Below are 21,074 nucleotides of genomic sequence, written 5' to 3'. Positions count from 1 at the left end.
CGCAATGTCGCCACCAGCCAAACTGGATCTGGGGGTCGACCTCTTCGACGACGACGACCAAAAAATATTTTTTGGGCTGTTTGCGACACTGAACGTGAAACTTTCACCCAAGGTGCAGTTGGCCAAGCCGAGCCCATTGCTCTATTCAAAAGCCCACGTTTCATTGTAAAGTTTGGAGATACAGGCACCTTTATGTTTGTAAGCGTGATGCTATATGAGAAGTGGTCTTTGTTCATTGTCAAGTAGCTGGACCCTGGCAGAGCAAAAGATGCAGAGGGTCGTGTTGTGTAACACAGCTACGTTTGCATGAATGGAAGGGTCAACGTATGGTACGCTATACACTATTCAGTAACAGCTCATCATTGGAAGCTAATACCCCCTTCCTCCCTTTCACCATTGTTCCCCAACTCAATGCATGTGAACGATTGTCCTGATCCATCCCATCATGTCCATCCTTCAACTTTCTTGATCCGAGAGGATTTGATTGAGCAGCTCTCAAACAAAGAAGCAGCATTCAGGCCCAACCTTTGATTTTCGGTTCTTCCACTCCCAACTTCTTCCCTCTTCCTCCCGTTCTCAACTGTTGGCCCATTCAAGTACAACTACCACCTGCGAACGATTGCCCTGTTTCAACCCATCATGTCAATCCTACAACTCTCTTGATCCGATTGTCTTTGACTGAATGGCAAGTCCATGCCGTGTACACACCGCTACGACACCTGCGTTTCACGACACTCACGTTCTCTTGTACACTCCTCCATCACGATCAATGGTAACAGCATCCATTCTAGCAATTGCTATTAGCAAGATCTTTACTCCATTGTGTCGAACAGCGTTCTTTACTTGCAGCAACTTGGCTTGCAACCTTTTTCACGTGGACAGCAGATAGCCATTATATAGAAGCAGCTTTATTTACGTGTAGCAATTTGCTTCAATACATACAACTTCTTATGGATATGAATATGGATATGAATATTGGTTTGATACATGGAATGGAAGGAATTGGGTATGTACAACGCGTCGAAAAAGAGAGTATCCATTGTCAACTTGATCATTATGCTTGATGCTATCACCCTGAGCGATTGGTGCATCCAATGATCGTACCTTACACTTGACAGCTACTATCATCATCCTTTGTGTGCAACCTGTCAGCCATGTACAACCATCATCATCCAACTACATGTCTTGACTCACTATGCATATGATTCACCACTACGCATCAAGTGTCATCCATTCACCTTTGCACCATGCACCATCGAAAGATAGAAACATCTCCCTCATAGGAGCAATGTTTTGTACCTCGTCATGTGTGGGTACTTCATGCATTGTATTATAGAAAGGTTAATAATGCAGGATGATAAAAGCATGTATATCCACTTGAGAATGTTGTGATAAAGGAAGAGGAAGGATCTGATTGATTCATTGTGTATTGATCAAAGGCTGTATAGTTTACTCCCTTTGTTTTGTGATTAGATTCCTCGTGTTTATGATCAAATCTTTAAGATAGTTATACATATTATGGATACACGGCAGGCGACTAGCTGCCTTTGATAACTCGAGAGATACAATATAGCAACAAATGTGTGATATGAATTTGAAGGATCGATGTCTTTATGATGCAGAAATGAGGTTGGATTACACACATAGAATACTCCAGATAGGCTATCCTCTTATAAGCTAAGGGACAGGGTGGGTATTATGGATCAAGGTTGGTATAACAAAGTGTCAAGCTGCATGTATTACTTCGTCAACCGGTCACCGGACGACTTACCATTTACGATCAATCGCACACCGCGCGCCACAGAAGCATCCTTTCACCTATTGTCTTTTTTCCCTCTCCTTTCCCTTGCAGTGATCCAAGCCAATCACCATGGGTATTCACGGTCTGACAAAGCTGATTTCAGAACACGCACCTGATGCCATCAAGAGCCACAGCATTGACAGCTATTTCGGACGCAAAGTGGCGATCGACGCGTCGATGAGTATTTATCAGTTTATGATTGCTGTACGACAACAAGACGGCCAAATGCTTACGAATGAGCAGGGTGAAACCACGAGGTATCTTTTCAATGACCTTTGTATGATATCATAGTGCTGACGACAACTTTTAGTCATCTTATGGGCATGTTTTATCGAACAGTGAGGATGGTAGACAACGGCATAAAACCAGTATATGTCTTTGATGGCAAACCCCCGACTATGAAATCCGGCGAGGTAAGATGATTTACTCTCAATGCCATTTTGTTATATAACTCACACAGGTTCTAGTTGGCTAAACGTAAAGCACGTAAAGAAGAGGCTCAAGCAAACTTGGAAGAGGCTAATGAAGTTGGTAAGTAAGGTATGATCCATGTAAAAGTGGAGGGGGTTCACTCATGGATCTTTACAATCAAGGTACGAGTGAGGAGGTGGCACGCTATACCAAGCGCACCGTCAGGGTCACAAAAGAGCACAATGATGAATGCAAACGATTACTCAAGCTTATGGGCATTCCCTATGTCGAGGCAAGTAAACACTATACATGGATGATGAGACGATGATCACTAACGCAATATGTATATAGGCCCCATGCGAAGCTGAAGCTCAATGTGCTGCTTTGGCCAAAGCCAATCTTGTATTTGCCGCTGCATCTGAAGATATGGATACGTTGACTTTTGGTTCACCACGCTTATTACGCCATTTGACATTTTCGGAACAACGCAAGATGCCCATTGACGAAGTGCATTTGGATAAGGCATTGGAAGGATTAGGATTATCACATGAAGAGGTAGGTGAGGGGGGACAAGGTTGAAAAGATTCATTCCCAAATCCTGATATTGGACGATACCTAGTTCATCGATTTGTGTATCATGCTTGGCTGCGATTATGTTGACAGCATCAAGGGCGTTGGACCTGCACGTGCATATAGCTTGATCAAGGAACACAAGACAATTGACGAGGCTTTGAAGCACTTACCTGAAAAACTTCGTGACAACGTGCCAAAGGATTGGAAATACGATGAAGCCCGCGAGCTCTTTAGAGTGCCTGACGTTTTACCTTCAACCGACAAAGTCGAACTCAAATGGGAATTGCCTGATGTTGAAGCTATTGTTGATTTCATGGTCAAGGAAAAGGGGTTCAGGTAAGATGGAAGCATCATTGAGATGAGGTGGGATGGTACTGATGTTTATTGTAATAGTGAGGATCGTATTCGCAAATCCTGTGAGAAGCTTACCAAGAACGTCAAGGCAGCCACACAGAGTCGGATGAGTGACTTTTTCAAATCCGTTCCCGCCAAACCTTCTCCCGCCTCAGGCAATGCTCTAAAGAAGAGGAAAGAAGCACCCGAGGTAAGCTTTACAAAAGTAATACGAAGGTTACCATTCTTATCATTTCATTTAGGCGAAAGGCAAGCCAAAGAACAAACGCAAGAAATAAGTTCATTCTCGTTAAATGATGGACACATGTTTTATGCTGTGTGACAACAACTTGTAAATGTATCTTTTGCTCGGTAAATAAAGCGCTCAATTTGAGGGAATAAACTCTCATGTGACGTTGTTGCACAAACCTTATTTGGCTAGAAATGCGCACTGTCCTACTCTCTCAAACGTTGAAATGACAAATGATGGGCATCTTGAACCTGAGACCAAGTGAAGCATGTATAGCTTGACATCTACCGACAATCGCTGGTAGATGTGTTACCTCTTGTAGGATAGGCAACCCGGTTGCTATGATACCCCCGCCTCCCTCTTGTATGATGATGGCGCAACGTGTATACCAAGTGGTGGGGTCTGGGTTAAGTTTACTTTTAAGCCGACAGCATCATCATCAGCCTACTTTTGGGAGCAACGATATCACATCGCATAAAATTCCAGGGACACGTGTCAATGCACGAAGCAAATGGTTATAACCGAACGATTCGCATTTGCAGCATCAATGTAAACAAACACAGATGGTATGGGTAGAATGGAAGGAGGGCTTTTCAATACATAATACATTTTTTGGTACATCGGTTGCACAGAGAGAATAAAGAGACCAATGATTGCTTGCTGTTCTTTGTTGTAAGATATGCAGCCATTGTCTGGGTAAGTGGGTATATGTAATACTCGAGGAACGATATAGCAAAGCGTGTGACTTTTATGTAGACATGTGTGTGCTAGGATAGATCCCAATTATGGGCACTAGTTGATTCTTAAACATGGAACGGTTGTTCTTTTTCAAGGTAATGTTGTCGAGTGTTGCTGGGATAAAATGTCATTGTTCTTTTGGTGTTAAACAGCAGGGTTATTAGTCACTTTTAGATTTCCTTCTCCGTTAAGTTGCTGTGTGAATGACTCACGCCACTATCGCTTCTTCCTTTCATTTATTACTCTCTCCCACACACCCGCACATACAACATGTTAACAGCTTGTCGTATACTACCCACTAGACATCAAGCTATTCTTGCTACCACTCGTCGCTTTTATTCTTCTTCATACCACGGCCGTAGCAACGACGGCAGCAGTAGTAGTAGCAGCAGCAGCAATAACAACAGCAAAAGCGAACAAGAACAAGAGATACCACCCACCGACAAGAGCAATGTCCAACAGCATGAGACTGAGCAACAGAAATCACAGCAGCAACATCTATCGTTTATGCCTGTAATCAACATGCCCGAGTCCGAGTTTGCTCACAATGCGTTCTTTTCCTTACATCGACCCCTGCTCGGCCTCTCATCGTCAGAGGAGCGTCCGTTCTTTTCCACTCGTAATCATCCATCGCCGCCCAATGCAGCTATTCGAGAAATGCTTGGTATCACTGAACCCCATGATAATGGTAAGTGTTGGGAGAGGGAGGAAATGATGATATATATGTGAGAGAGAGACTAATACTTGGATGATAGAGGAAGCAGATGAAGCATTGGCACAATACATGATGCAATTAAGACCCTTTGAACCTCCTCAACAAGATGGTGAATATCATGGCGAGATGGAAGTACGGTTTGATGAGGCGTTACATATCGATCAACATTTGCCAACGTATTACATGCCCGAAAGCGATCAAGTGGTGGATTATCTCACTGCCATGCAAGAGAAGCTCGAACAACAAGATCAGCAACTTGGAAGGAAACGAGGTGCTAGTCGACCTGTTGTTTACGCAATGACGGCATCTGAGGCAAGAAGGAAATCAATGCATATCCAACAATACAGACAACGTGCAAAACGACAACGACCCATTGCTAGACTTTTGATAGATCGAAGGAATAGATAGAGAAATCTCTCGTTGCTCCTCCTCACTCACTCACTCACTCACTCACTCCTCATCAAGCACCCTCCCCACTCTCACTATCACTCACACTCTCTTTTTCACATATCAGCCACTCGATTCAATCATTAAATCTTCCTGCACTTTTTGTTTTGTACATTAGCAACAAGAAAAATCACGATGCGTCATGAATGATAGCGTGAGAAATTAGATGATCACTCCTTTACAATGATGGATGGATTTCTCTGCCACCCCTTTTTAACTTGCACAGTGGAAGGATGATAAAAGGATGAAAGGATATAATGTATTAAGGCAATGCACAATTCTATAAATAATGTAATGATGAGAAGAGAGGGATGGAAGGGGATGAATCCAGCATCCTATGGGTAGTCGTGATGTGGTGATGGTTTTTGGGGGGGGTGAGGGAATTGAGTGTATAACAAACTATGATGCAATTTCTTCATGTTGCGGTTGCACAGGTGTTTGAGGACCGGTTGAGATGGATCCATCTGAAACATACGCGTCATCTGGAATCGTATCAAGTGGTTGAGATGCCTTGCCAACTGCGTCAGGGTCTACTCCTATGCCATCAAGAATCACAGGAAGTGCTCCCATACTAGATATCCAAATAACAATCAGTCTTCTTGACAACCTTCATCTCCTTCTCCTTAACTTACCGAGAATAAAACATTTGAAGACGCAAGCAAATGTTTTCAGCATACAAGTCATCAATCGCACGATCCGAGTAAAGGCCATGTTGGATGTTGCGGATAAAGACATAAAACTCGCATACAGCGACCAATCGATCGCGACAATATTGATCAATAGGAGCCCATTCATCCATTTCATCCACTCGGAAACGATAATTCAAAGGCGAATGTTCTGATGATCGACCACACGCTACGCATACGGGTTGTTGCTGATGATGATGGTGATGGTTGGATGAGAACCGTTCCCAAAGAGGACGTGCAGCAGCGGAAGAATAAGTAGTGCCGGTAGGAACTGAATCTTGTTGATGTTGTTCGATAAAGCAGGGTTGTCGAGAAAGGTATTCATTGAGCTTTTTCACTGAGAGACGAGAATGAGAACCAAAACGCAAACAAGGTTCGACATCTTCTGCAAGACAATGCTTCATGTATGCAAACTGGTTCAACTTTTTGGATCGACTCGATTGCACAAATTCTTGAAAGGCTTCCAACTGAATCTCATCAATCGTCATTGTCTTTTGAGTCACAGGTGCTGAAGGTGGTGGTGGAGGCATCGATGTGATCCTTGATTGTTGCTGTTGTTGCTTCTTTTGTGCCACTGTATTCGTTGTCGTCTTGCGTCGATACAAGTTGGTAGCTGATGCTCGTTTGATATGCAATTGTTGTAAATCTTTACGTGCACGTACGATCACTTGAGCATCCTCATGTTGTTCATCCTTCATCATACGCTCTCGTAGCTCTTGTAATTGACTCTTCTCGGCACGTAGATGCTCTTCAGCTTGTTGCAGTTGTTGTTCAAGAAGCCATTTTTCACGTTTCTCAGCTGCCACCATGCCATTCGCTTGCTCAAAGAGACGAGTACTCAACTCTTCTAATTCGTGTTCAACCATATCTTTTTCATGCTGCACCTCGGCGACGCGATTGATCTCGGCAACATACTTTTGATTCAGTGTATGCATATCCTGTTGCATTCGTTCCATGGCAGCATCCTTTTCTTCCAATTCCCGTTTCAGTCGTTCAATCTCGGCGGCGCTTTTTGCTAATGACCGTTGGCATTGTTTACAGTTGCCGTCAGAATCGATAAGGTCTGTACAAGGACAAGTGGTGGTTGTGGTGCTGTTGTTGTTGTTGTTGTCGTTGGTGGTTGTGGTCATAGGGAAGGAGAGGGGGGATTTTTTTCTTTTGGGATCAAACGAGTGGGAAGAGAATAATAGGGAGAGTGAGTGAATGGGGCGATTAAAAGAGGGATTGGATGATGATGTGGGGGGAGGAGGTGACGCTGATAGTGGACAAGGAGGGAGAATCAATAAAATGAGGAAAGAGAAAGAAAGGTAAAAAGGTCAAGGATCATGGTGGTCGGGCTATTTTTACTGATTCTCCAACCACGTTCTCCTTGCAGCATTCGGAATAATCTTGGTTTCCACTATCACGCGTGCTAGTGCATCTAGTGCTACTGCTGCTATTATGCCTACTTTGCATGATCATCCTACTTCTTGGCTTTGGTATATTCATTCATTCCCTGTTACGCCTTTGTTTCGTTAATTGGTCGATCACTTTTTCTCTTTCGCCACCAACTTTACCCTTCCATGCCGTCAAAGCCGAGACTCTGTGCAACCTTCTTTGTTACATTCCGCCCACGTTTCCCAAAAGTAGCATGAAGCCCTTGCCATGATGAACAAATGAATTTAAACGCTTATATAAATGGTCCGGAACCTGCTTTTCCCGGCCGCCTCCTTCATTGGACGATGACCTCCCTCACACATACACTATTTCCCTAAAGAAACCTAAGAGCAATTTCATTATTATTATTATACATTGTTGTCTTCTTCTCATAATACACTACTCTACTGCTATTGGTTACCAAAGTGCGTTGGGGGTGGGTAGAAGGACATTGCTGGATGATGTGCACGTACCAATAAAATGCGTAATTGATATGCAAATAAGGTTAATGAGAAAATCATCATTCATATACGAATGCCACGAACCAGAGTTGAGGATGATCGATCTTCAAATACTATCACTCATTAATCCTGTTACATACTTTCCAGAACATGTTCGTTAATACAGTGGTGGGCTATTATCACGTTGCACCAACTTGACACGACGACACCATCATCATGCACGTGCTTCCGATTAAGTAAGCAAAGATCAAAATGTATCTCGCTGCCATGGTCCATAGCATCCTTGCATAGCTATTAACTACAAGTACAAATCGAGCAAGAAATTGACCTCAATTGCTACAATGCACCATACCTCTTCTATCAAACAGCCAACAAAGAACCTTCTACATGTGCTGACAATCACCTCCTCCTACACATTGTTTGATTGATACAGCCCTGATTGGTGGTTTATCCATGATAATGAAAGTTGAATGTTTATTATTGGTTAAATCCTAGCATAAGCTCTGATGCATTACGTTGCGAAGGGTGACACAAAAAGTGGCTGCTGGTCGTGTCGATACCTCTTGATCTTTTGGTACTCAGCAAACGTCCATTCAGTCAGTCCATCTTGACATTGAAACGAGCTAGGCAGCGCACCAATGGCATCTGCAGGTACGTCAAAGCAACGATACAATTCCCTCGTGGAGAGCCAAGTCATTGATGCATGGTTGTGGGCATAGTGTTTATCCTCGATCTGAAGGGGAAGGTCCTCATTTCACGGAACTACCGAGGCGATATTCCAATGAGCGCTGTCGAAAAGTTTATGCCTTTGGCAAGTGAGCTTGGGGCGATTAGGAAAACGCGTTTGAATACAATGGTAACCTTTTTCTTGTTCGTAGGTATCCGAAGCTGAAGATGAGCAGGTTCCCTTGCCTTGTTTCACACACGACGGCATCAACTACTTGTACTTGAAGCACAGCAACCTCTATCGTACGTATTATGTATCATTCGCACGCACACATGCACCAACTACCAGCAATGCTGATACGTCATGGGATCAATAGTACTTGCACTCTCGAGGAAGAATACGAATGCCGCTTCGATCATGCTCTATCTCCACAAGTTGACACAAGTGTTCAGCGAGTACTTTAAGGAATTGGAAGAGGAATCCATCCGTGACAATTTCGTGATTGTATATGAGCTGCTGGATGAGATGATGGATTTCGGATACCCTCAAACGACCGAAACAAAGATCTTACAAGAGTAAGTGTTGGATTATGGATATGCATGACGTGTTGTATTCATCATATCAACGTAGGTACATCACTCAGGATGCTTACAAGCTCGAAGTACAAGTACGACCTCCCATGGCTGTGACCAATGCAGTATCCTGGCGGTCGGAGGGCATCAAGTACAAGAAGAATGAAGTATTCTTGGATGTGATTGAGAGCGTGAATCTCATGGTGAATGCGAGCGGCAACGTGTTACGAAGCGAGGTGTTGGGTGCTGTCAAAATGCGGTGTTATCTTTCTGGGATGCCTGAATTACGCCTGGGATTGAATGACAAGGTCATGTTTGAGGCAACAGGACGAGGTATGTATGATTGAAAAGGGATTGATCCATGATGACATGTCTCATGCTCACATGGCAACCAATATCATGATAGGGAGCAATTCAGCCAAAGCCATTGAGATGGAAGATGTCAAGTTTCATCAATGTGTGCGTCTTTCGCGATTTGAAAACGACCGAACTATCAGCTTTATACCACCCGATGGCGACTTTGAACTCATGAGCTATCGATTGCAGACCAGCGTCAAGCCTTTAATTTGGGTCGAAGCCGTTGTGGAAACCTATTCTGGATCCCGTGTGGAGTATCTCGTCAAAGCAAGAGCACAATTCAAACGCAAAAGCACAGCCAATAATGTTGAAATCGAAGTCCCTGTACCTGATGATGCTGATACGCCAAAGTTTAAGGTTTGTGATGGGAATTGTAGGTCCCCGCTATTTTTACTCAACCTGTCAAAAACAGAGTAGCAGCGGATCTGTGTCGTACAAACCTGAACGATCATGCTTGGTATGGAAGATTAAGCAATTTCAAGGCGGCAAGGAATTCATCATGCGTGCTCATTTTGGATTGCCATCTGTACAAGCTGGTAATGTTGTCATTGATGACTGATACTCACCGTTTCACTGAGTCTAATATGTCACTTTTATGTTTATCCAGCCGAAGAGACCGAGAAGAAACCTCCGATCAACATCAAATTCGAGATCCCCTATTTTACCGTTTCAGGTATCCAAGTACGATATCTCAAGATTGTGGAAAAGAGTGGCTATCAGGCTTTGCCTTGGGTAAGATACATTACACAAAATGGAGGTAAGTTGATGCTATCTATAGTCGTGCAACCGAGTCATGCGTATACTAAGCCTTGTAAATATATATAGATTACCAGATGAGAATGCCAGAAAGCATCAAGGCGAATAAACGAAACATCGATTATTGATAATACAGAATTGCGTATGTACATTGCGTCAATAAAATATTTTCCCTTCTTTTGGATCCACCTTCAAACGCGAGCTGTTTTCTTTTACCCGCTGGAATAAAACCGATGAATCGTCAGGTTTATGATTACAATTTTTAATATAAGCATACGCATCACGGAGGCGTTTCCTTGTGTATGAGATTATAAATCAAGGGTTTGGCTCGGAACCCACATCCGGGTACGCATGGATATATATATACATGTAACCTTTTGAAACCAAGTGGATTGCTTCTTAATTTGCCGCAATTGACATACCAGTACAGCACACACAATGAGACATATGTCAAGGAAGTTTTGGTGGTTGACGGGCCTTGCAGCATTTGCTGTTGTGGTCATTGTAGTCGTTGTTCCATCCGTGGTCGTAACACGTCAAAAGCAACAAAACAATCAGCAAGCCGAGAGCAATAATCCTCAGCAACCACCATCAACGAATAATCTTGGCGATCCAAATACGACCAGCAGTACCGAAGTTCAGCTACCTGCCTATGCCAAGGCCACATCGCCCTATGCCAACTTGACAAGAATTCGTACATACAACGACATTGAGAAGCAAAAGGATCGTATCTTTGTCATTGGTGACGTGCATGGCTGTGCAGCCGAACTAAAGCAGCTGGTCCAAAAGATCAATTACAATCCTGATCGAGATTTGATTGTGTTGGCAGGGGATTTAGTTTACCGTGGTCCAGATAATGTTGGTGTAATTCGATATGCACGCGAAATTGGAGCCATGTGTGTGCGTGGCAACCATGACCATGTTGTTGTCCGATTCATGACATACGAGTTGCAACATGGCCCAATTGATCAAGATTCCAAAGATACCATGCCAGAAGGTGATGTTGAGGATCCACTCAAGTTTGATGATGATCATGTGGACATAGTAAAGTAAGGAATAGCCGTAGTGTATAAGACCAATTGACCACTCACATGGATAATGTAGGAATATGACACGCGAAGACTATGATTATCTTGCCAGCTGCCCTCTCGTTATTGAATTTCCTACGCTTAATAATTCACGTGTCGTGCATGGGGGTCTTGATCCATCTGTCGAATCCACCGTCAACAATGACCCTTATTGGATTGTGAATATGCGCAACATTCACAAAGGAGAGCCCGAACGCACCAAGAGTAAAGGAGAGCATTGGGCTGATTATTGGACGAGAGCACAAGCCAACGAGACACATCCTGTGAATATTTACTATGGCCATGATGCTGGACGTGGTCTGGATTTGGAAGCAGTGACCTTTGGCACTGACAGCGGATGTGTTTATGGCAAACAACTCACCGCATTAGAAATGAAGACGCACAACTTGACTCAAGTAGATTGCCCAGAGTATAGTAATTAGACTGTAATAATGATACTTTATATAATTGATTGTCACTTCTACCCTCATTACCCATGATGTGTACAATGAAAACGCTATTACAAATGACAAACCGTAACTGGGGATTTGAATTAGCGACCACCTATGTGAAAGTGATGACCTTATCTTGCTTCTCCGTTGCATCGCCTTGGAGACATGGCATTCGTTACCGTTCTTGAAAGCATTCGTGCTGCATTTCCACCGCATGACGACCTGTGGTATGTGTTAACGGTAAGTACCCATCTCAATGTCCAATGGAGGTGGCAATAGCTTGCTCATGTGTATGGACTCCTTATGCAGGCAGCGGCCGTTTCATCTTTGAACCACCCAGAAGACGTTGCACATGTATATCATTTTGTGGAGAAGGAGATTGATGGCATGAATGTATCAGCAAAAGAGAAAGAAGAAGCCAAGATCAAGGCTGTGATGCGTTTGCGTGACGGTATCCTCAAAAGTTACATCGCACATGGTTTTCCAAAGGTAAAAAATGAAACATGGGGTGTCAGATGGTGGCGATAATCTCATCAATTGGGGCTGTTTCCTTGGCAACGATGTTAGACAATCAATGGATTAAAGCAACTATACAATGCAACTCCTGAAACGATCCGAGAAAAATTGCCATCATCGCCGATCAGGTAATGTGATGCATGAGAGAGCGTGTGTAGCTTTGCATGATGGATCTAATTGGATGCATCAATTAGACGTGAGAGCACGTGGAACGATATCGAAGAACAACGCAAACGAGGACGAGGATTGTGGGATAAGATCTATGACCGACACACAGAACGAGTAGCCAATGACATGTACAAGTACTATCCAGATCTCGGCCAAGTCGCTTTCCATCACTTGTACGGACCCGTTTTGTCCGAGACAGCTATCCTTTCGGGCAAGGAATCGAGCATGGTGCTTGTCACAGGCTTGAAGGCGGAAGATCTCGGTACCCAACTACGAGGACACGCCTATGGAGCATTGCATCAAGGAGCCACCAAAGAGGATCTAGCAAGGATTGACAATTTAGTAGTGAGATTATGTAATTACTACCATATCGAGCAACCCAAAGCCAAATTGTAGTTTTAGACAACACCCTGTTTCCTCTTTGACAGATTTGAATAATTGGACCCGTTTCACACCCTTAACACCCATTGTTTGTTGCTGAAAAAAACGTGTCTCTAATGGAAAAAGATCGAACGAGTTTTTATTCTTTCACTTTTCTTTTACATACCCTATATCCATGAATGAAGATCAACAACCATGGCTCATTGATGAATCTTTCCCATATTCTCGTCAACAATTTGTGGCGATCGGCAAAGTTACCTTAGCAATAACGGTCGTCTCGATGGTTGGATCGCTCACCACCGTTTTATTTTTTGCGGTATTCGTATACCAAAAGAGTCAAATGGCCGACCGAGTATCGCTACGTTGTGTTGCAACTGCCAGCTTTGTCAATTTGGTCGATGCTATCACCAACATGGCCATGGTGTTATACCGGGGAGCTATCATTCCATGTCGTGTTCTCGCTATCCTCGTGCAATTTACCGATGTGCTTGGCGCCTGCTTGCTCTCAACGATTGGTGTAAATCTTGTATTGGTGTTTGTTATCAAAGTCAAGCGATCCAATTTTCTCGAGCGCGTTTACTATCCATTCTGTGTCATATACTCCTTAACTACACTTATTATACCCATTTACGAGGAGATCGAAGTGAAGAATGAACATCCTCCAAGAGTAGGTTGCTGGTAAGTTGTGATACTACGACAACGAGAAAGAACACAAATTGAATCGCTGTATAGGGTCTATAACAATTTTACTCATCGAAAAGCCCACTTTGATTCTTGGGTAAGGGAGAAAATAGTACTATGACAACAACCTTTATTCCTAATCATTTCTTTATGCAGATATACTTTTACTCGCTTGTCTTCTTCATTATGATCGTTGGCCTTGTATGCGCTGTCATAGCCACTATCAAGCTATTACGCGAAGAATACCAAAACCACAAGATTATACATGGTGGCTCTCTAGCGGACACGTCGAACAATGGCCTAAGATTCTCACAAAGCAATGCTTATCGTGTCATCACACGTTGCATAATTTACTCTTCTGGTAAGGATGGTACATACAATGAAGAGTGGTCTTTGGTCATTAACAAGATGTGTGTATATGTAGTGCCCTTCTTTTGCCACATTTTCGGTTTTAGCCTTCATCTTGCAGGCTTATCTTCACGCTCAATTCCAATAGGATTCACTGCTGTTTATGCAGCAATGTCGGTTGCAGAAGGTAAGTTGAAACAAGGACAAAGATGATATCAATGTTTTGAACCAACGATCTTTTATTAAGGCACAATGACGACATTGGTGTTCTTTAGTGAGCCAGCTGTATGTGAATACATCCGTGAGATTTCCCGTACATGGCATCAAAAGTATGTTGAAGAATTTCGGATCGTTGAACGACCCGATCGACGTCGATCCAGCGCCACCATTGCTAGTACTGGATCATGCCAAACCCTACCAAAGCTGCGAGAGTATTATGAAAAGGCATCTTTACCGAGAATGCAAGCACGTTCGCCACGGGCTTGCTATGAGATACCTGCAATGTCAAGTTCGATAGCAAACCAGCAGCAAGATTTGGGTGATCCTAGTCTTTTACAAGTACCAGCAACACCAGACGCTGATTCATTATCGCTTACTAGCACCACCACAACGACAACGAGCAGCAAGATTTCATCCGCTGATTCAAATACCCGTAGCGTTCCAATGCGGCGTGTCAAACCACATTCGCCTGTCTACAATCGCATTCATAGGAAATCGCTCGTTCAACGCTCTTGTCCGTCGATTTTGCAATCATCCGAAGAGGATGGGAAAGAAAATGAAGAACCTGATTATTACATTGTTGAAACCCCAGATACGTCGGACAATGAGGTGTATATCCCATACCGATTTCCTCGTTTAGCTAGAATAGTCAATTGGATTCTCATTCATTTCGCAAACGACAATCAATGTGATCCCCAACACAATAATGATGCTGATAATGCCCCACCCCCTAACTCGATTATCATTGATTCTACTCCCTCAAGCATTCAATAGCATCAAAAAAGTTTGTTCTTTGATCATGCATTTCTCAAATTGTATACCATGATCTAAGGGTCATTCAATGTATGTAGCTAATGATTGTGTTGTTGAAAGTGCCTGATTGATGGAATCACAAGGGGCAGTGATTTGGATTCCTTGGCTTAGAACAAGGAACTTGGATGGGTTATCAATGCGCAGATGAATGGATCTTGTGACAAAGGCCTTTGAACATCTTATATTGCCACTCAATGAACCCTTGATCCATACCATAAATCAACGTGTGGATAAATGTAAGGCATTTGGCCATATAAACATATCTTTCCTTCTATCCAATTCAACCAACAAATAGAGTACATGTTGAGAGCAGCATGTGGATCTGCATAATGTGCATTTATTTGATAGAGCTACTACTACCTAAAGCGGGATGCCTAGTCAAATCCAGCAATGGTCAAGTCTTAATTTCTTGAATACTGCAGCTCTTTTCCACCACCACTACACACACCTCTTGTATGAATTCAAAAGCGAATCTCAAGGCTGCACGTGAAGCCATTGGAGCGAAAAACTTTGACGAAGCTGTCAAGGCGTGTAAACGTGTGCTCGTATGGGAAGGTGCCAACTACAACGCGTAAGACGACATCAATAGAATGCAAAGCAACGGTTGCTCATGGCAACCCTACCATTTCCTATAGATGGGTATTTCTTGGTGTTGCTTATACTGGTCTCAACGATGACGAGGAAGCCGAGAATTCGTACCGACGTGCTATCGAGATCGATCCAGACAACATGCTTGCTTGGCAAGGTCTTGTCAGTTTTTACGAGAAGCGAGAACGATTGGACGACATGGCCAAGATTGTAAACGATCTGCTACCCCGTGCTGCTGAAAGGTATGAAGAAAGAAAGGATACAAACAATGAAAGGGATCACTGATATGTACATGATATGCAGTGGGGATGGCAATCGCGTGGTGGATTACTTGAATAAGCTTGTGCGTGTATACGAGGATAAGGATGAGGAAAAGGTAAGCATCATACCATGATAAGGATGATGTATGTTAATAGTTGCTCTGGATAGTACATTGCCACGCTCAAACTCTTTTTGCCATCGAGCCAATACTATGATTTGATCAAGGACACCAAAGCTATGCGATCGCCCCTGGATATCTGGACTATCATCACAGGCATCACTGAAGCCAACCAAGCCAAGCTTATCGAAGGTCGTGTCCAATCTCGCCGTTTGGGTGTCCATGGAGGCCCTGTGGAACAAGTTCGTGCACAAGTGGAAGCCGAAGTGAATGCAAAGACACAGCTGGGCAGCATGTACGAGACGCTTCTTCAACTCTCCAAAGACAACGGTGCATCCCCAGAGACGATCCAAGATTTTGAGCTCAAGTTGTTGAATTATTGGTATAAGCGAATCCCTGCTATTCAAGACAAGAACGAGGTACATGGCACTACTTTGTTGTATACAATGCCCTATACTCACGATATCTATATAGTCATATACCAATGCTCTGCAACTCGCAAATTCACTCGTCAAAGCCGGCATTAATGATCCACTACCATGGCAAGTCCTCATCGATACAACGGATGCAAAGGATATCGGTATGTAATGCATGCGTAAATACATGGGCGTTTTTATTAAGATTGCATTTCTTAGATCAATATGATCACCAACTTCTCGATGACCTTGTAACACGATTCCCTGACACTGGTCTGACAAAGCTCGTTCGTGGATACAGGCTATACAAGGAGAATGATATTGATCAAGCATTTGACCTATTTGCGGTAAGATTGGATAACAAAGAAAAAGGTATAGCGGTATCTGATCCGCATAGTAGGAAGGAATGGATGAATGCCCGAGCAGTTTATTCGGCTATCAATGTCTTTGCTGGATCTACTACGACTCCAAGGAATATGAAACAGGCTTAGAATATGCCACCAAAGGACGTGATTTGGTATTGAAACGGGCCAAGGACATGGGGAGCATGCAAGAAAAGTAAGTAAACGGCCATAGCATTTTCATAAAGGATTGCATTTTGATCCGTGGATCCTTCAATGCTAGGATTCTCGATTCCATGGAACTTTGTATGGCACATTGTTATCGCCACCTTGATACCAAATATTATCCAGACGCCATGGGATTCTATCGAAAGATCTTGGGTCGTGAACCTGATGAGATGAGTGCTTTGGAGGTAGGTAATGATGATCATGCGGACTATCTCTTTTTAACATGTACCTCTCAGGGCGTTGGATTGATTTTACGAGAAGGTGGACAATACGATGAAGCAATGACGTATTTCAAGCGAGTGCATGAATTGGATCCCAAGCGACATATAGCTCTGGCAGAGATTGGATGGATTTATTGTCAGCAACACGATTATGACAAGGCTATTGAATGCACAACTCAAGCGATTGAACTTGCTGAAGAGGATATCCCAGAGTACTATTACCGAATGGGCCGTATTTACTGGGAAATGGGAGGTGAGTGATATCTCAAATGATGTTTTTTCACGCTTGAAACTGAACATAAGTCATAGGAGAATACCGTGAAGATACTAGCTACGCATTCAAGTACTTTATGCAAGCCGTCAAGTTGGATCACGAGTTTGCTAGTGGATTTGCCTATTTGGGACACTTTTATCGAGAGGTGCAAAACGATGCGGTGCGAGCCAAGAAGCTGTATCAAAAGACGTTCCTCCTTGATCCTTTACAAGTGGATGCTGCCTTTCACTTGAGCAACTATTACGTGGAGGATGATGAGCACGAGGAAGCCGAAGCTGTTTTCAGACAAGTGACCCAGCTTGTTCCTAGGTTGGGATGGGCTTGGCGACGACTTGGTTATGCAAACATCGTAAGTGTAGAAAATATGGAGTGGTGTGACACCAATACTAAACAAAAAATTTCATACGGCAGAACGGCAATCAATATGATGAAGCGATCACATGTTTCCAAAAGGCGTTGCGGTGTGATGCACGCGATTTACGATGTTGGGAAGGATTGGCTGAAGCATATGCTCACGAAGGTCGCTTTATCGCTGCTCTCAAAGCCTTTGGTCGAGCCACGGATTTGGATCCCTCATCTGTTCATGCCAACTTTGAAAAGTCACTTGTCAAGAAGAACATTGGACTCTTGGATGAAGCCATTGCTGGATTCAGAGAAACTCTCAAGCTTGCTGAAGAACAAGGCAAGCCGAATTACTTGCCCGCCGTCAAAGGACTTGCCGATACCCATCTTGAACAAGCCAAGGAAGAGTTGCAACAAGGTTTCTTGGGACGTGCTGCTGAAAGCTGTGCTCAAGCAATTCGATTGTCATTGATTGGCTTGCAACAAGACCCAGCCGTTGTTGGATTTTGGAAGCTTTTAGGCGACACATGCACTGTTTATCGCATTATCCCAACCAACATTCAGCTATGTCCATACAACGAGCTTCAGCAAGTCATTGGACTTTTGTCAGATAGTTCACCGCATGAAAAACTCGGATTTCAACCTGATGATCCATGTGCTGACCTGGTCAAGGATTTCGTGCAGTTGGATGTTGCTGATTCAGAGTTCTATTTGCCACCCAAAACAGCATTGAGTGTGGTGCTCGCATGTGCTACCTTTGTTTACAAGCAAGCTTTGGTGGTATGCAAGAACCATCCTACTATTGCTCCCGCTCTTTGGCATGACCTTGCAATGTTGTACCATTGGATGGCTGAAAACAATCATTTGGATGGAAAACCAACACCGATCCTCACTGATACGGCGATGCACTGTATTCGAGTAGCATTGAAGATGGATCCTGCACAACCACAATTTTGGAATGCTCTTGGTGTCATTGCTATTCGTGGGTCTCCGAAGACAAGTCAATACGCTCTTGTCAAGGCTATTGAGCTCAACAGCAGAGTAAGTCTTTGATGGAAGATGCTATTTGTATAAGCAAGTAATAATGCTGCTACCTATATAGAGCGCCGTACCATGGACCAATTATGGCTTTTTATGCCTCACACAACAAGATTACGAACTTGCCAACCAAGCGTTTGATATGGCACATGCTCTGGATCCTGAATACATCTCTGCATGGGTTGGCCAAGCCTATGTTGCATCATTATGGGGAACAACAGATGCTGGCGCTGTATTTCAACATGCCTTTGAATCCAGCAATGGCACAGCCGTAAGTGAATCATAGAGGAATCATTATTTTAATCCACATGCTGATACTTGTACTATCATAGTATGATGCAAGCTATGGTTATGCCGAAACAACGTTTTCACGCTTGTCGAGTCTCCCACGATATGATAGTAGTGGTGTCAACTTGTTGATCTCGCCAACATTTGCATTGCAAAAGCTGACGGAGCAAAAGCTGGATGATGCACAGGCATTGAATTTGCTTGGTTTGCTGCTAGAGCGATTGGGGCATTACGAGCGGGCTGTTGAAGCACTTGCTGGTGCTGCGTTGGCACTTGAGGCACAAGCTGAAGAAGGACGTATCCCTGACGACAATATTCTCAAGCAACGAATGGCGATGGTTAATGCCAACTTGGGACGAACACTATGCGCTAGTGGCAATTTCCAAGATGCTATCACACATTATGAGAATGCCTTGGAGCATGGAGGTGAAGGACCATCACGAGTCTACTGCTTGCTTGGAGCTGGTATTGCCTACTACTTTGAAGACAAGCTACAAGAATCACTTGAAATGTTTGAAACGGCATTGAATGAAACCGAATCGGATGTTGATCTTCGCATGGATGTCACTGTATTGCTGAGCAAAGTATTATGGGCTTTGGGTGGAGATGAACAACGAAATGTTGCCAAGGACCAAATGCTTTCGAGGTATGTTTTTTTTTCTTTTATCGATAAGAACATGATTTAATGTATGTCTCTTATCATTGTATAGCATTGCCGATAATCCAAGCTATTTGCCTGCCATCTTTGCTTTGTGTGTGATGGGTATTCTCCAAAATGATGAAACATTGACTCAGGCCGCCCTGCAAGAATTACGCAAGGTTCCTGCAGAAACAGCATGTAAGCATGACAATGATTTCTTGGCTTTCGGAAATGAAATCTAATGATCGAGGGAAACCAAACCCAACATAGATCAAGCTGACAAGGATCAAAAGATCTCGTGGCTGTTGTCTCGGATGTACCAGTTACAGGTATGGAAGCATATTTATGACATGTGACAAGTAGCTCAAATCTTGCTGGATGTAGGATGATCCCGAGCAGGCGATCCGGTCACTTGTCAAGGGTGTGCATCAACTTCCATGGATGGCTATTCTCTGGAGCCGACTTGCATCTAGTGCTTTATTAAATCGTGACACTTCATGTGCTACTACCATGACGTCCACTGCTCTCAAGATGGTTACCGCATCCACAAGTGTAACGGCTGATGCAAAAGCGGAGGCGTATGAAAATGACGCACAGACATCGTTGACGGTGGATCCAAGCAAGGCTAAACGCCAAGCTCAGCGAGCACTTTTGTTAGCACCTTGGCGCGCTAGTGCATGGAAGACTGTGGCACTCTCAGTTACAACTACCGCTGTCGAATCATCATAGACGACTACCCAAAAAAGCTATTCCTCCTCCATATCATCAGCCGCCCAACCACAATTAAGCGTGACACTAATTCATGATGTCATGATGTTCATGCCGCATCTATTTTCGATTCTTTTCCTTTTTTCCAACAATCATAACGCCGCCTTATTTATAAAAGCTACCAGATCACTATTACTCTTTTGTCTACTTCTTTCTCGATAAACTTCGTCCTGATTCTATACCGATGGCTTTGACCTGCTCGGATTGTTTTAAGCTCCTATTCGGTTCGTGTCCATTGTTTAGATGATTTAAACAATGAGAAACTCATTTTCATTGTTATAGCTATCATTTTGCCACCTCTTGGTGTTTTCTTTGAGCGAGGTTTGTATATAGTATAATGATCCTGGCAACTTGGTATTAAACCCCACTTTTTCTGATAGGCTGCCACTGTGATTTATTCATCAACATTGCATTGACATGTCTTGGTTATATCCCTGGTATCAGTAAGTATAAAACAAGATGTGGGCGGATAATAGGGAACAAATGATCTGATTTCGGTTGTTAGTCCACGCCATATACATTATAGCGAAATACTAGCATCGCCGGTGACCATCATGCATTATTATATATATCTATCATCTTACTTTATTATATCACCCTTCATACTATACAAATAAATTTGGATGGATGTGATCCACTCTACGTGTTCATGCTCTTTGTGATTTCAGATTTCAGAGGGCGCCACGATCAAACATCTCATCACTTCCCATTTGTGGTTCTCGC

General features: G+C 43.3%; 8 protein-coding genes across 8 annotated transcripts; 7 read left to right on the top strand and 1 right to left on the bottom strand.

Moving 5' to 3' along the window:
- Positions 1–1,870: 1,870 nt before the first annotated feature.
- O0I10_006114 (uncharacterized protein) lies at positions 1,871–3,417 on the top strand (the record flags this gene model as incomplete). The annotated part of the gene is made up of 8 exons (XM_058486146.1): positions 1,871–2,058; positions 2,112–2,214; positions 2,269–2,332; positions 2,395–2,504; positions 2,564–2,767; positions 2,832–3,121; positions 3,179–3,329; positions 3,382–3,417. The coding sequence occupies 8 exons, from the start codon at positions 1,871–1,873 to the stop codon at positions 3,415–3,417; spliced, it is 1,146 nt and encodes a 381-aa protein (XP_058343020.1).
- Positions 3,418–4,376: 959 nt separating this feature from the next.
- O0I10_006113 (uncharacterized protein) lies at positions 4,377–5,229 on the top strand (the record flags this gene model as incomplete). The annotated part of the gene is made up of 2 exons (XM_058486145.1): positions 4,377–4,794; positions 4,862–5,229. 2 exons carry the CDS (start codon positions 4,377–4,379, stop codon positions 5,227–5,229), a joined length of 786 nt encoding a protein of 261 aa, XP_058343019.1.
- A 438-nt stretch (positions 5,230–5,667) lies between these two features.
- Positions 5,668–7,084, bottom strand: O0I10_006112 (uncharacterized protein; the record flags this gene model as incomplete). The annotated part of the gene is made up of 2 exons (XM_058486144.1): positions 5,668–5,839; positions 5,901–7,084. The coding sequence occupies 2 exons, from the start codon at positions 7,082–7,084 to the stop codon at positions 5,668–5,670; spliced, it is 1,356 nt and encodes a 451-aa protein (XP_058343018.1).
- A 1,385-nt stretch (positions 7,085–8,469) lies between these two features.
- Positions 8,470–10,311, top strand: O0I10_006111 (AP-1 complex subunit mu-1; the record flags this gene model as incomplete). The annotated part of the gene is made up of 9 exons (XM_058486143.1): positions 8,470–8,482; positions 8,551–8,642; positions 8,710–8,800; positions 8,875–9,073; positions 9,129–9,403; positions 9,477–9,784; positions 9,840–9,963; positions 10,035–10,184; positions 10,253–10,311. 9 exons carry the CDS (start codon positions 8,470–8,472, stop codon positions 10,309–10,311), a joined length of 1,311 nt encoding a protein of 436 aa, XP_058343017.1.
- Positions 10,312–10,630: 319 nt separating this feature from the next.
- Positions 10,631–11,693, top strand: O0I10_006110 (uncharacterized protein; the record flags this gene model as incomplete). Its single annotated transcript, XM_058486142.1, has 2 exons — positions 10,631–11,232; positions 11,288–11,693. 2 exons carry the CDS (start codon positions 10,631–10,633, stop codon positions 11,691–11,693), a joined length of 1,008 nt encoding a protein of 335 aa, XP_058343016.1.
- Positions 11,694–11,867: 174 nt separating this feature from the next.
- On the top strand, positions 11,868–12,782 carry O0I10_006109 (uncharacterized protein; the record flags this gene model as incomplete). Its single annotated transcript, XM_058486141.1, has 4 exons — positions 11,868–11,942; positions 12,012–12,191; positions 12,270–12,346; positions 12,413–12,782. The coding sequence occupies 4 exons, from the start codon at positions 11,868–11,870 to the stop codon at positions 12,780–12,782; spliced, it is 702 nt and encodes a 233-aa protein (XP_058343015.1).
- A 160-nt stretch (positions 12,783–12,942) lies between these two features.
- Positions 12,943–14,789, top strand: O0I10_006108 (uncharacterized protein; the record flags this gene model as incomplete). Its single annotated transcript, XM_058486140.1, has 5 exons — positions 12,943–13,445; positions 13,500–13,545; positions 13,605–13,809; positions 13,873–13,983; positions 14,044–14,789. 5 exons carry the CDS (start codon positions 12,943–12,945, stop codon positions 14,787–14,789), a joined length of 1,611 nt encoding a protein of 536 aa, XP_058343014.1.
- Positions 14,790–15,283: 494 nt separating this feature from the next.
- O0I10_006107 (uncharacterized protein) lies at positions 15,284–20,312 on the top strand (the record flags this gene model as incomplete). The annotated part of the gene is made up of 16 exons (XM_058486139.1): positions 15,284–15,399; positions 15,464–15,658; positions 15,720–15,792; positions 15,846–16,214; positions 16,270–16,375; positions 16,431–16,558; positions 16,612–16,769; positions 16,836–16,965; positions 17,017–17,254; positions 17,311–17,624; positions 17,687–18,658; positions 18,720–18,926; positions 18,988–19,589; positions 19,654–19,781; positions 19,854–19,912; positions 19,968–20,312. 16 exons carry the CDS (start codon positions 15,284–15,286, stop codon positions 20,310–20,312), a joined length of 4,140 nt encoding a protein of 1,379 aa, XP_058343013.1.
- Positions 20,313–21,074: the final 762 nt, after the last annotated feature.

Source organism: Lichtheimia ornata (assembly GCF_029851405.1).
Source record: "Lichtheimia ornata isolate CBS 291.66 chromosome Unknown scaffold00026, whole genome shotgun sequence".
Classification (NCBI taxonomy): Eukaryota; Fungi; Mucoromycota; class Mucoromycetes; order Mucorales; family Lichtheimiaceae; genus Lichtheimia; species Lichtheimia ornata.
The sequence above is the reverse complement of the archived record's forward strand: the minus strand, read 5'-3'. Positions and strand labels throughout refer to the sequence as shown.